The 13,930-nt window shown below is 34.1% G+C and overlaps 1 protein-coding gene across 11 annotated transcripts in view; it reads left to right on the top strand.

The window, feature by feature from the left end:
- The window catches only part of SNTG1 (syntrophin gamma 1), a 372,119-nt gene that overhangs the window by 240,145 nt on the left and 118,044 nt on the right, over positions 1 to 13,930 (top strand). For 7 of the 11 annotated variants that reach the window (XM_030012053.1, XM_030012059.1, XM_030012056.1 and 4 more), the window contains one exon: positions 2,874 to 3,019. The exons of 2 other annotated variants lie outside the window; for them this stretch is intronic. In XM_030012053.1, coding sequence (XP_029867913.1) covers positions 2,874 to 3,019 — 146 coding nt within the window. The remainder of the gene's footprint in view (positions 1 to 2,873; positions 3,020 to 13,930) is intronic. 2 more of the 11 variants (XM_030012060.2, XM_030012061.2) reach the window with 1 other exon arrangement.

The following is a 13,930-nucleotide window of genomic DNA, read 5'->3' as shown; positions in this document are numbered from 1 at the left end:
CGTGTATTTGGGGAAAATTCAGGGAATGTTTCTTATGAAAAATGATAGTTTCTATGTGCCAGTTAACGTGGCATTCATGCATTCCTTGAAAAGCAGCAGGAAAAGCTCATGTAGAGGTAGGTAAGTATCAAGACAGCATAGATTAATTAGACTTTGGTGGATTTTATGTAGAGATAGCTACAATATGTAGCACCTTGTTTCAATTCAGCCATCAGCTGAGTTTTGCACAAGACATCTTTTTCCAGCAGAATGACCTGATGACCTGACATGGGATGTCCAGGTGTACTGCATTGTATCTTTTGCTTCCCCCTTTTCTCTGCATTTCTAGCAGGGCTGTAACGGTGCTAGCCTTCCATGACTCATACATGTTATATGAAGCTGACGGTATAGGGATTGTAGCTGCTTAACTGTAATCATGTGCACCTAATGAAACTCTTATTCTGATTTTTTTGTTTTAAAACTATAGTTTTATTCAAACGGATTTTTAAAATCCATTATGAATAGTTTTGGTAATGTTTTTTGTAAATGTTTTTAAGCAGAATAATGAACATATTGTATTTGTAAGACAGGACTGGAAACCAAATGATCTAAAATCTCACTCAGTCTTGACTTTGCAGATGTGTCTTTTGGTAAATTATGTTTTTATGTTATCTTTGTTTCTTTAACTGTGAAAAAGAGACCTAGACTACTATCAGGTTTAGCTCACTGAAATATATGAAGTGCTTCAGAATCTGTTCTGGAAAAGGATCTCTACATTAATATTGTGCTGTTTGGTAATAGTAATAACAGCAACCTGCACATACAGATCACCACCTTCTCATATTATGTGGCAGAGATCTTGTACTGTATAACTCGTAGCACAACCATTTAATGCTTTCCCCTCTAAACTGAATGACGACTTTAAATATTGAAGCTGCATAGTTGGTGCTTCTGAGAGAAGACCATAGTCAATCTGCAATTTATAACTTTTGAATTTAAAAGTGAAATGTAAACTTTTTGGAAACCCAGTATTTCCTTTGTAAGAAGAGGCCAAGTTATTACTTTTCCCATACAGCTGCTGTTTTCTATTTGAGTCTTTGGTAATAAAAAAGTGCTAATGTCACCTTAGCTACCCTGGTACAATTAATGAAAACATCTGTTACAATGTATTTACAATGTCCTTATTGTTCATGAAATTTGGAGCTAATAATAATCCGTCAGATATTTCAGCATCGATTTGAAAAAAGTGTCCATCAAGTGGAAAAGAACCTAGCAGGTATAAATAGTTTACTGTTTTTTTCCTGTGTGGTGGAAATTCCTTGGATGAGGATATGTCCTGGAGCAGTACTCTTAACCTGTGTTCAGCTGCTTTTCTAATCTGGTTTTAGCTATGGTTTTTTAGTGTTTAAATAATTAATTTTTGTGCCAAACTCAGTAAAGGCTTGAATTTATTCAAGCACTATGATGTTAGACTTTTAAAATACGTTAATGTGTTGCTTGTCTTCCTAATTTGTATTTTCATTTCTTTTTCTCAAGATACCTGCAGATATAGTAGTCACATTATTAAGATTTCATCTCTTAAAACTACTCATCAGTACTACTGAGTTTTAATAGAAGGGAGTAGAATATGCTGGCATGACTAATACCAAGTCTATATGATTAATATTGTTATTTCCTTATTATGTAGCTACAGTCCTCAAAGCAAAAATCCATTAGGATTTAGCAGGATAGAGTGAAAGACTGAATCACCAGTTATGGTGCAACATCCTTCAAATAACTGCCATTGGTTCCTCCTTTGTCATGCAGCTCTATTAAAGCTGAAAGCCTGAGCTGCAAAGAAAAGTCATAGATTTAAAGTGTGTACCATCAGACAGGCTTTGTGACCTGGTTTACATTGATACTTTACTGTAAAGACTCAGGTTTCTTTGCTTCCTTAGGAAGCAAATAGAAATATTTTCCTGTTTGTTTCTATGTGTGTGTGTTTTATCCTCCAGAAGACTTTTTGAAAGATTTCTTTCTGCACTGCATCTTCCAGTTGTGGAGCTATACCTCAGTTTGGCTTTGATACAGGGACTCCATTTTTTCTTTGCTATGGATAGATGTAATACTGTACAATAATTAAAAAATAAGAAAATGGGGCTAGCTCTCTGGTAGAGCCTCAGAGTCCCAATTATTTTAAATCTGTTTCCATGTGTTTTATATTTGAAAAGCATAGTCCACTTCAACTAGGTATTTGAGGTTTTTTTTTTTACTTGGACTAACTACTCCATAATGATCTAGCAAGACTAGACAGGAATAGCATAGAGAGCATCAAAAGCCTCCAAAAGGCAGAGGAAATAAACATACACAAAACACTCCAATTTAATGTAGGAAAAACGAAACCTCCTATAAACAGGAAAATTATCTTCCCTGGTCACTATTTAAAAAATATAATTTACTCATAAGGACTAGAAAACACTGTCTGACTGGCAACAAGTGTGTTTTCTTTAAACAGGTGTGTTTTCTTTAAACAGATAACAACCATGCAGTATAGACTGAAAGTAAATGTTCACCTCTAAAAGGCAAACTCTGTATTTCTTATGGCTTGACATGGGCCCAAGAGAGCACATTGGACAAAATAGAGCACATGTACTGATTTAGCTAGGCAGAAGGAGTCATAAATAAGAGGTGTGCTCAAAGAAGTGCAAATGTGCACACACACAGAGTCTTCTGACATTTTTCCAGCGGTTACAATACCAGATTTAACTCTTCAGACTTGTCATTGTTCTGGCTATAGTAAAATCAGATGGGCGCCAGGAAGAAACTTCTTATCCTGGGGTTATCTAACACCTGTACATATTTTTAGGTCTTTTTTTTTTTTTTTTTCTCTACAATGGGTCTTTATCTTTTGACAGTTTGTTCGGTGGAGGAGGAAGAGGAAAGGAGAATGGACTCTATATATTTTTCAGTAGTATCCAGTGTTGGACTGTTCCAGCCAGATACATGGAGGTTTCCAGATGGCCCACCCCATACTTCTCAACCACTAGTATGGTACAGTATGGTACTGATGTTTTGGTATCTCTCTGTCAGCACTGGGCCTATTTCTAGATCTATACTTTTTTTCTTTTGCCCTGATAGTACTGGTGTCTTTCTACAAGTTCAATTTAGTACTACCTGTCTCCCATTAGCTGTTTTGCAAGACTGTGGCCAGTAAAACAGCTTGCAGTAGTAAAAGGTTCACAGATCACAAGAAAAACTTTAGTGCAGGTGTGGTTCCAGAGGGAAGAAACTCTTCATTAAAAATTACAAAGGTTGCCTGTTCTTTAGATTTTAGTGCAGAGACCTGCAGGCGTTGTTGCCTCCCTGTGCTGTTAGTACTTTTCTGAGTAAAATGGGAAATAGTCACTGCTCAGGCTGAAATGGTGTTACCAGGATAATGACGTATATCTTTAAATGAGGTCTAGCAAATGTGCATAGCTCTATTCCACTTCACATGCCCTTGTCAAGCCCATACTGATTCAGAATATTTCAAAGGTTCTAATTATGCTGAACCATTAAAAGGAAAGTTGAAGGGAATGCTCTACATCAAAAAACTCCCATATTTTAACATGTTGGTGTGCAACAGAAAGTACTGAGGATATTTCTTGATTCCCTGAAATACTGAAATGCCTTCCCTTCTTATACTATTCTGAGTATAATGTATTTACATATTAAATAGATAGACAGACATGTTTCACAAAATCTTCACCATATCTCAGTCATCTTCATGTTTTTTGGACATCTTTTGTTCAGTCATATTTACATGAAAAATCTAATACAAAATACATTCAAAATCCCCTCTGCACTTCGGGTCATAATATATTATTTCTGAATGACTGATTGCAGAGAGAAGTATTGGTGAGAGCTAGCATCTACCATAATGAATGCTAACAGATAAAATATTTTGTTTAAACATCTTTCACCCTGAAAGATTACAAGGTTTTAAAGACTGTATAAAGCAACTTTCCATCAACCAATAAGTAAGGTTTTAGAGTAAAATTAATCACCTGCACAACAATGGCAACAACAAATCTGTGAGACAAAGTACTATTTTTTTCCAATTAAAACACTGGGAGCTTTGGAATTTGACAATACCAAAACATTTAAATTTTTACTTTTGCTGCTACGACTACAGCTTTTAATATCCCAGAAGGTATCAAAACCAAAATCTTTATATCTCAACAGGCAAGTGTTATGTAAATGGGAGTGTGCTTTTCCAAATCATATTTCTGTATAGATGTTCCTTAGATAGCTTTCAGTTACATAGCATCAACACTGTTTTGCTTATTTTCTGAATTTTTTAGAAACTGATAGAGAAAATTGTAAAACCAGAATTATTAAGGTTTGAGGGGCCTAGACTTTCTAGAAGTGAGGCCTGTAGTTTGTGCATTCATTTGTGATATTCTGATATCTTCACCTAGGAGCAACATAACAGAATTTTACAAAGCATGTTGTTTTTCTTTTATTGTTGATGTTGCAATTTTTGCTTCAGAAAACACATCCACTCTATATAACAGCCTATAAATTATGGTTTTTATAAGATTTGATAGTCTCAAATGGTAATTAACTGCTGGCAAGAACGGATTTTTGTGGGGTTATTGCCTAATTAGCAAAATAAGGAAAGGTAACATAAGAGTTGCGATGGGATAAGTAGCCTTATCATTTTGGATGAATATATCAGATTTATGCTTAACTTTGAAAGTCACAAAGACCTTATGCTATAAACTGATTAAACTTGTAATTCAGCTCATTTTTATCATTATGCTGAAATACAAATTAGCTTTTTTACTTCCTTGGAATTATATGTTAATCTCTTTTCTTTTCAAAATATCTGTAAATGTCCTCCCATTAATTAATATCCAGTGTGAGTACCTCCAAATTTAGTTCTGCCAAGACCCATAAAACTTAGATACTGATGAAAATGATCCTAAAAATGTTGAGGCAATATTATTTGTGAAAATGTCATAATACAGGATAATTATGTTTGATCCCAGTCCAGCAAAATATGTATGTATTTGCCTAAAAATATGAATTTAAGTATTTTACTAAATTGGGGATTTTCTTTTTTACATATATATTTATGAAGAACAAAGTAATTTTCTCAGCTTCAGCTAGATGCAGTACAACTAGTCTGCAGCAGAAAGGCTGCCATTGCATTAAATGACATGAGAGTATGCTCTTATGCATTTTCTCAGCTGAAAACTTTTACCACTGAGCACATTCCCTGAAGTACTGAAATATCTTTCTCAGAGATTAGATCCTGAGCTGCCAAGAAGCTTAGCAGAGTTAACTGCATATATTGATCTAAAACATTACTTCAAATACAAATTTGTCCAAGAATTATTCTTTATGTCATTGTGAAGTTGATAACATTTAGAAATGAACAAATAGGAGTAGGCTTGTACATTAATATTTATTCAAATTTAGAATTAAAATTCGATTTCAAACTCTTTAAGACCATTTTGTATTAATTTTTCATGAGCATTTATATGTTGGTGCTTGATTAGTGTGACTATTCATGAAAAGTAAATGTTAAGGTCATATTTGCCAACAGCAAATTTTATATTGAATATGTAAATGTGAAATTTGCCACTAGCTGTGTGTTTGACCCCAGCCTTGCAATGGGATTAGTGTGAGCAAACTCTTATTCTGGGACTGATCTTTCTTTTTTTCCCTCAGAACTGGGGCTCTGCTTAGTCAGACAAAATATTCAAGTCATATTTTCAACAATCTTAGACCTATCTTGGTTCATAAAAGATTTAAAAAATTAAGAAGGTACTTCAAAATGCTGTGTCAACTGGATGACTCTCTACTCTTGAAGCATTAGGAACAGGAGCAATAGCTGATGTAGTTTAGTAATGTGCATGCATTTTGATAATTACTAATGATCTTTTTACAAATTGCATACATAAAAAACTGTAGTTGTTTAGTAGATGTGTTAGAAGTTTCATACAGAACTCAACTGTGAGAGCACTTATTCTGGTAAATTTGAAGTGTAGGTACAGTTTGACTGAAGGAGCAGAGGATTCTTATATATTTAATAGATAAGAAAGCAGCTTCATTGTTTTGTTAATAATCAGGGCTAGAAAACTCAGACCCTTCAAGTTCATTGCTATAATGGAAAAAAAAGAAGTGCAGTATGCTCAACTGTGAAAAGAAATAACTCCAAATCCTTCAAAATGAACAATTTGATTGTAATTATTTCCTCCTATTGAGGAGCACACATTACCTGCAAAATTTGAAGACCTCAACTCCAAATTATTGTCCAGTTTCTCTTACAGCTTACTAGAAAAAAAATTTCCACTTTCAACTTTGCTTTGAATTTTGCTCTTACTTTAAAAAAAAAAGTTATTGTTGAAAAAGCAAAAGATTCTATCTGAAGATTTTTGGCTTTAACATAAAGTCTTGTAGCAAAAGAAAAATATGTATCAATTCATAAAAGGTTTTCTAAGTGATCTTTATTCCAATTGTAGCTGGGTACTCTAGGAGTCATGCAGATAAATATGGAACAATTTGGTTTATTCTGTAAATATAGCTGAAGTTGTTTTATTTTTCTTCATGTAACATGGATAATGTCTTTAGTTGTCTTCATTATGCTGAATATTATATGTGACTTTTGTATAGGGAATGGAGACTCCTAAGTGACTAAGTGATTCTTCTAAGGTTTTTCTGGCTAATTGCTGAAATATGGCTATTGGTTTTGAAAGGCCATACACAACATTTTTCTTCAGTTCAGTTTATGATTATCTGCTGGAATCTGTTGTGTTCTCATACACTGTTGGATAGCTGATAAGCTATACTTATTTTTTTCTAGAATAGTGAATGCATTATCATGCACTGTGTGCCATACTACCTGCAGGCCACAAGCAAAATCTTAATATTCTACATAAGAGATATTGATATTATTAACTTTTGTGTGGGTTTTCCCATTTAGTTAGCAATTTCATGACTGAAGCTCAGGCCTATATCCAGCACTGAATGTTTTTGTGGCAGCTTCTATCACCAGAAAGTGTCATTCCAGTATAACCTGTCTTTTTGAGGATTATTGGATGGTAATCAAAAACTTGCTTAAAGATGTGTCAGGGAAATCTGTGATGGAATATTTAGTATGGTATATATTATAGTATACTATACCCTAAATAATCTTTATTTTTTTTAGTCCAAGAGAATGTCTCTTATTAAATTTCTCTTCTTTAATTTAAATATGGTTTTATCCATCTTTTGCTATCTGAAATTCTTGTTAGAGAATAGCAATACCAAGAATTGGTTGGTAGCCTACAGAGAATTAGTAAGTTACGGTTCTGGCTTAGTCTTACCACTTTATATTATATTGGACTAAAACCCACTAAAATGATACTATTTGCATGAGTAATAAAGATAGATTTCACAAGGATGTTGTGCAGATATAATGAGTAGGACTAATTTCTACATATTATCTGTGTATTAAAATATGGCCTAGATTTTGCTTAAAAGAAAAAAAAAATCTTTGAATTTTTGTGTCATGGATCCTTGAAGGTAAATGTACAAAGCCTCTGGAGGTTGCTTAATGTTCTACAGGTGTTAACAGCTTTTTTTGAATATTCTCCATAACATGTAGTTGAGAGAAAAAAAACCACACCACAACCTCAGCATAGCCAACTGTCACAGTCAGTTTCCGATTATTATGAAGTCCAAAAACCTTGTGTCTGAAATGAGGATCCTCTGTAGACAGATGGGGTAGGCTATCATTCATCTGGCTGTACACACTAGCACCCACAGGATGCTGTGCAACCTTTTGGCAAAACTGCATAAAAATCAGTAAATGCTATTATAACAGTGATGTAAATGTTTCTTCCATTTCAGTAGAAGTTTTGTTTTGTTTATTAAGAGGATTGCACATTTCTCCCAAAGCGGCTTTGGTCAATATTTGATTTGGACAGTGTCAATGAAATTAATCCCAAACAAAACCCGGTTCCTGTGTAAATTTCTGGACTATCATACCAATGAGAGGTTTACCCAAATATATACAATTGTAATGAAAGTGTATAGTATTGGTAGAAGATGAAATATACATGTTAATACAACTAGTTGAAACTAGGATTAGGCTTATGGATTTATAATATTTGACTGATGGTGGGGTTGAGTAGTTTACCTAAATAAATGGTGGTGATTTTATCAGTCTGATAGCGTTGTAATTTACAGTTAGAAAACTAACTTAAAGTTTTGTGGTGTCCAAAAGAATTCAAGTTTCCTATTCTATATCTTTAAAATATTGTAGAATAAATGCTGTTCAGTTTCAACCACACTAGGAACAGTTCTACTGGTATTTCTAACATTTTCAATATTATTAAGGGATTTGCCTCATTCCTCTTAGCCAGTTGTTTTGGAACTCATTAAATATATAATTACAAAAAAATGTATTAGTGAATTAGCTTGGAAAGATAGGAGGTGCCGAGCAGCTGAATATATAATAACATTCAAAAAGTGGAACAGCTGTGAGAGTTTAAAGTAGAGGACTTCTTAAGACTGTATAACTAGACATACTGTTTAGTGTAGCTGAGTAATCCTAGAGAAGTAGAGCCATACACGAAGTAGGTAACATGGAAACAAAGACAGGCAGTTCTGAACTCTGGCATGTACTCACTACATACAGATACACTGAAAAAGCTCATGAAACTTGGAAAGAGTTTGTGTTGGACTCTTCTGGTTGTTTGAATTTTTTTTGTGTCTTCATAGGTATTTTCTTTCATGAGTAACTGCATGTCATGTAGAGCTGAATGGCTAATAAGTGCATCTCTGTGTATTTATTTCTTCTATGGACCACAGTCCCAGACCAATAGTAGTCCATGGAACATAGGTTGGGAAACGTTAACAAGACCCATTGTTTGGAATTAGAGTCAACATTTGCATTAGAATCAACAGTCTGAAACTCAGCTGGGATGAGTCAAAGAATATACTGATAGATCACGGTAGATAATGTATTAGAGTTGGAATCTATATAGGGAATTCATATTTTTTGTTTTTCAGAGTATGGTATGTAATGTTTCAGTTCAGGGACCTATGGTGTCCCCTGTGACCTATGGTCAGGGACACCGAGGTATGGTGTTTCCAGTTTTGATAGACTTAAAATTTTAACAAGTTCTAATTCCTTGCTTTCCATAGTTTCTGTACTGGACTAATGGCCTTCTAATGATTTAATAAGAACTGTGATGACCGGTAAGTGCAGTCTTTAGTGAAACAGAATTCAAAATTAGGGTACCTAACCTAAGAATGGAAATTAAACACTTATAGCAATATTTTTTATGGGTGATATTTATTGATGATGCTAGGATTAATGAAAGAAGAACAGGAAAATGCCGCACTCTTTTCCTGGCAGACTTTTACTTTCATAATTTTTTTTTTCCTCAAGTGTTTGCATTGATATATTTTGCTACAACACTCCTATATTACTTTTGAAAAGATAAACATGCAACTAAGCAATAATTGCACTCTATTGCTATTCTGATTGAAAGATTATTAAATAGTTTAGCATTGATTATGAAGCATAAGAAAGTTTAAAGATTTCCAAAAAGCTGTCATCAGATCTTTTAGACAAACTTGTAAGTAAGTACTCCATTCCACAAGTGTTAGACTTAAATGTTTAAAAACAGATACTTTTTTCAAACTTGATTTTAAATACATCACTGATGTGACAATATTCTCTTTTTACCTTGGAACTGCATTGAAGAAAGAACTGACAGGAGTCTGTGTCCTCTGTGTGACCTATATTTGGTCCTCTATTGCCTGATGGATTTTTTTGGTGTGAGTTAATTATATTTCCAATAAATTATTTGTGAAATTAATCTCTTTCTCCTACCTCCTCATTACACTTATTAATGTTGCTTACATCTGATTATTTTAGTCATTTCCTATGACGAAAACTCTGTAGATATCTCTTAGTGTCAGCTAATATAAATGGCCTACTTTGCATGTAGGCCATGATGAAACATGATGATATCTATTTTTAAAGGCAGATTACTTAGTTTTCTACTACTGCTTTATACAGGAGTCTTGAGGTTGCATGTTCTGGTAGCTCTGTGTCTAAAGCCCATGAGCCTGTGAAAACAAGTAGGGCAAGGAACAATGAAGGAAGCCTGAATATAGCTATAAGATGACTGGTGTGACATTGTCCATCTGAGAAATGACCTGATGGTCTAGCTTAAACAGGTGCTGTCACTTGGAATCAAGAATAATTTTGTTTCTAAGTGGTCAGTCTGATGGGACTTGTCGAAAAGCATCAAACCCTGAATCTCTGTGTATGTTGCTCTGAAAAGAGCTTTTGTATAGTGCCTCGGTAGCTGGAGCATTCGCTGAGTAAGTGCTACCTCAATTCAATTCCTGTGTCATCTTAAGAAGCTGTAAAACTCTATCTGCCACTTTTCAGAATAATTGCTTAGTGGTAGGCTCAGTAGGGTATCTTTGCCGTAACTACTAATCTTACTGCATCCCCCCTGCACTTTTTTAAAATGGTGCCAATAGCAAGATACATGCAGAAGAGGGTTCTGAATAGAAGGGCACATCTTCCTGCATCCTCAGCATGTGCACCATTCTGCCCTGCATTTCCTTTTGCCTTGTTTGAGGAAGCTCCCAGTTCTAGTGTGCAGCCGGTTTGGGTTTGCATCTAAATATCTCACAGAGGTTCTGGAACCAGACAGCAAAAAATTAAAACCTGCAACTATGGTAGTGTCAAACTATGGTCTGAAGTATACTTCGAGTTGTGCAGCCTGAGTAGGAACTGCTGTCATAAAACGGTGTTCTAATTTGCTCTGTATATCAGTTAGAGAAATTTTCTGAAGGAAAAAAAAATTGATAGTTTTTACTATTATATTTGTTGATTAACTTTCATTGTTGACAAATACTGTGGTGAATATTAGATCATAGGAATTAAAAACTCCCCATACAGTTATGTGTTTTTAATGCAAATATTCTGTATTAACTACATGGCTTTTACTCAATAAAACAGTTGATATTTTAAATAAATATAATCCAAGAGAGTTGTGTGCATGCATTGAGCCTTCTAGCTTTGGGCCTTTATGTGATTGTACCAAAATGCATGTTGTGGTATCCGCTGATGGACTTGATACTAGTTCATTGTGTAACTGCACAGTGGCTAGGAAGATGTCTTCTACTTTTCCTTTTTTTTTTTTCCCAGATGTTTATAATTCAAGGTATTCATCAAAGAACTGAATTTTCCTTTAGAGCACACTGAAGAGTGGAATTTGCTCCACTTCAGGAGAACACAGATCTTGGGGACTATATAAGTCTTCTGTTTTAAATCTTTACCACTTCATTGGTGGGTAAATTTCATTAGTAATTTAAGAGGGGATTTACAGTCTTATTCAGGAAAGAATACTTACTGAAGTCAGAGGGACTTCACGCTTCAGTGCTTTCCTGAATATATTGAGAGAGACTTCAGCATATGCTCAAATGTTTTCTTGAACTGGGACTTTAAAAGGTTTTATAAAATTAAAAGACAATATCATTGCAGACATTATTAAAAATTCAGACGTGTTATTATTTTGTAGAGATTTTATTCAGCAATATCACACATCGCCATAAAATTCACTTCTTCAAATGGCCCCCTTGCAGCCATTACAGTAATTTCATGGAAATACAGACACTGTCACTCCAGAAACACTAGCTCTTCTAATTTCACTATTTCACACAGCTACCGGTTCAGACAAGCACAACTGTTATTTTTGCCTGTCTCACTTCACTCATTAATATCCTAACTTTATATAGGGCTATTTGTGGTAGAAGTAAATTAATTCTTGATTCCCACTAACAGTAAGCTTGTGCTTTTCATAAGAAAGTTTATTGACAGTATTTAATGTTTCTGTTTGTGAAGTTCTTTTCACATCAACTCATTCTACATTAAATACATATATGGTTTCTAAAACAGCAGCAGGAGTTTAATATATAGCCATAATGTTGATGAGGAGATATTAAGATTTTTCAGTGTCACAGCTTCTTCCTGTTACAGGGATGACTTTGTTATACACTGCGCACCAACAAATCAATAGCTAGTATTGGTCACTAGATGAATTTTTTTTTTTTTTTTTTTTTTAACTGAGAGGGTTGTCAAGCATTGGAATGGGCTACCCAGGGAAGTGGTTGAGTCACCATCCCTGGAGATATTCAAAAAGCCAGTGGACAGGGTACTTCAGGACATGGTTTAGTGGGCTTGGTTAATGGTTGGACTCGATGATCTTGAAGGTCTTTTCCAACCTAAATGATTCTATGATTCTCTGATTCTATGATTCTAAATAAAAAAACCCACCACCTAAGTCAAGTAGTAACAGCAATACTAAATAGCTTTTCATTATTTAATCCATACAACATCTATATCAACACATTAAGTGTTACTACTATTCATTGATAACTATTAAAATAAAAACCTGGTATAGTTAGGTGTATTCATGTGCCTGAAATCTAAGGCTTTGTGGAAGATCTTGAAAATATTAAAAATATAGGGCTTTATAGAAAAAAAACATACATCTGGAATAGTCACTACAGCCTCTGGAAATAAAACAGATTATTACCTTTCAATGATACAGAGAATAAGCAAATCTTTTTAATGGTGCCTGGTCATGCATTTTCTGCAGTCCGGGGTGCAGTGCTTTAGAAATTGCCAGGTCAAATGCATAGACATACAGATCTCTTCCGAAGGGAGTTTTTCCATGACTTACAGTGAGGAGATATAATCTTGTTAGACTTTGGAAATGTTAGGTCTACTACTGAGTTAAATATTTGTCAGGCAAATATTCCATGGATTTAGCACTATGAATTTATCTCACCTTCATCAAACTCTTCATAGATGATAAAAAAAACACCTTAGGGAGTTGCTGCATTTTTGCTTTGAACTTTTTGAAATAATGTTTCTATATTTATTCAAAATTTGTATTCCTTCCAAAAATATGTTTCTTTTTCACTGTTTAGAAGTTGGTTCCATTTATATCTTTTCTCATAATAGGGTAAATGTTTTAAGTATTTTTATTTGATGTAAATTTAGAAATGCCTTCTCTATTAGCAGTAATGAACTGAAAATCTCTTACTTATACAGCTACATTTCATTAATATTGAAAATTTTTTTACCATTTATACACAGTGGGGATGAGATTCTAATTCTGTTTCAGGACTAATAAGAACTGTTAGCATTGTCTTTGGTAATTTGATTGTACACTTATTATAGCAACACTATTTCTTAAAATAGCCACTTTGTATTTTAAAAGAAAGCAATTAATTGTGGAGTAGGCACTCATCAAGTAAATAGCTAATCTTAACAAGGCGATAAATGTTAGTTGTATTCTACCCTATGTGGGAATATTTTGGGGAGGGAAGGGATAATCATGGAAATCAGTGATGAGTCAGCAATTATATGCAGTAACCCTAGTAAAGTTTATTTTTGGAAGGTCCAGACACATTTCTATAGAATAAGAAGCGGGGGTGGAAGAAAATTAGTATACTTTTTCCAGTGACCTGTTTTTTTTTAATCTAATGAAAAAAATGTGATACCACTTTAATGCCACTGTTCAACCTTCAGTGAATCAATATCTCCACAGTTCTCTATTTTTGCTGTTTAAAATACACGTTACCCCTGAATGGAGGAAAAAAAAAAAACCAAACCAAACCCCACATTTTTATAATTTGTGGATTAATGTATCAGTAATTTAAGGAATTTAACATAATTATATCAAAATATCGAAGTAGACATTGCAAAATTAGAAAAATCCTGAGAGTCTTCTAAATGACTGCAGATTCTTAAGAGAGCTTCATTGTTTGCAGGAAATAGAAAATAGTCCCTAGCTTTTTAATTTTCACTCATTTTTATCATGCATACAGTATGTGATGGTGCTGGCAAAAAATCTGGAGTTAGTTACTCTGATCAACCTATCTCTAAGGTTTCCTTATAAAT

Source organism: Aquila chrysaetos, chromosome 4, assembly GCF_900496995.4.
Source record: "Aquila chrysaetos chrysaetos chromosome 4, bAquChr1.4, whole genome shotgun sequence".
In the NCBI taxonomy this organism is placed as follows: Eukaryota; Metazoa; Chordata; class Aves; order Accipitriformes; family Accipitridae; genus Aquila; species Aquila chrysaetos.
This window is presented reverse-complemented; position numbering and strand designations above follow the sequence as displayed.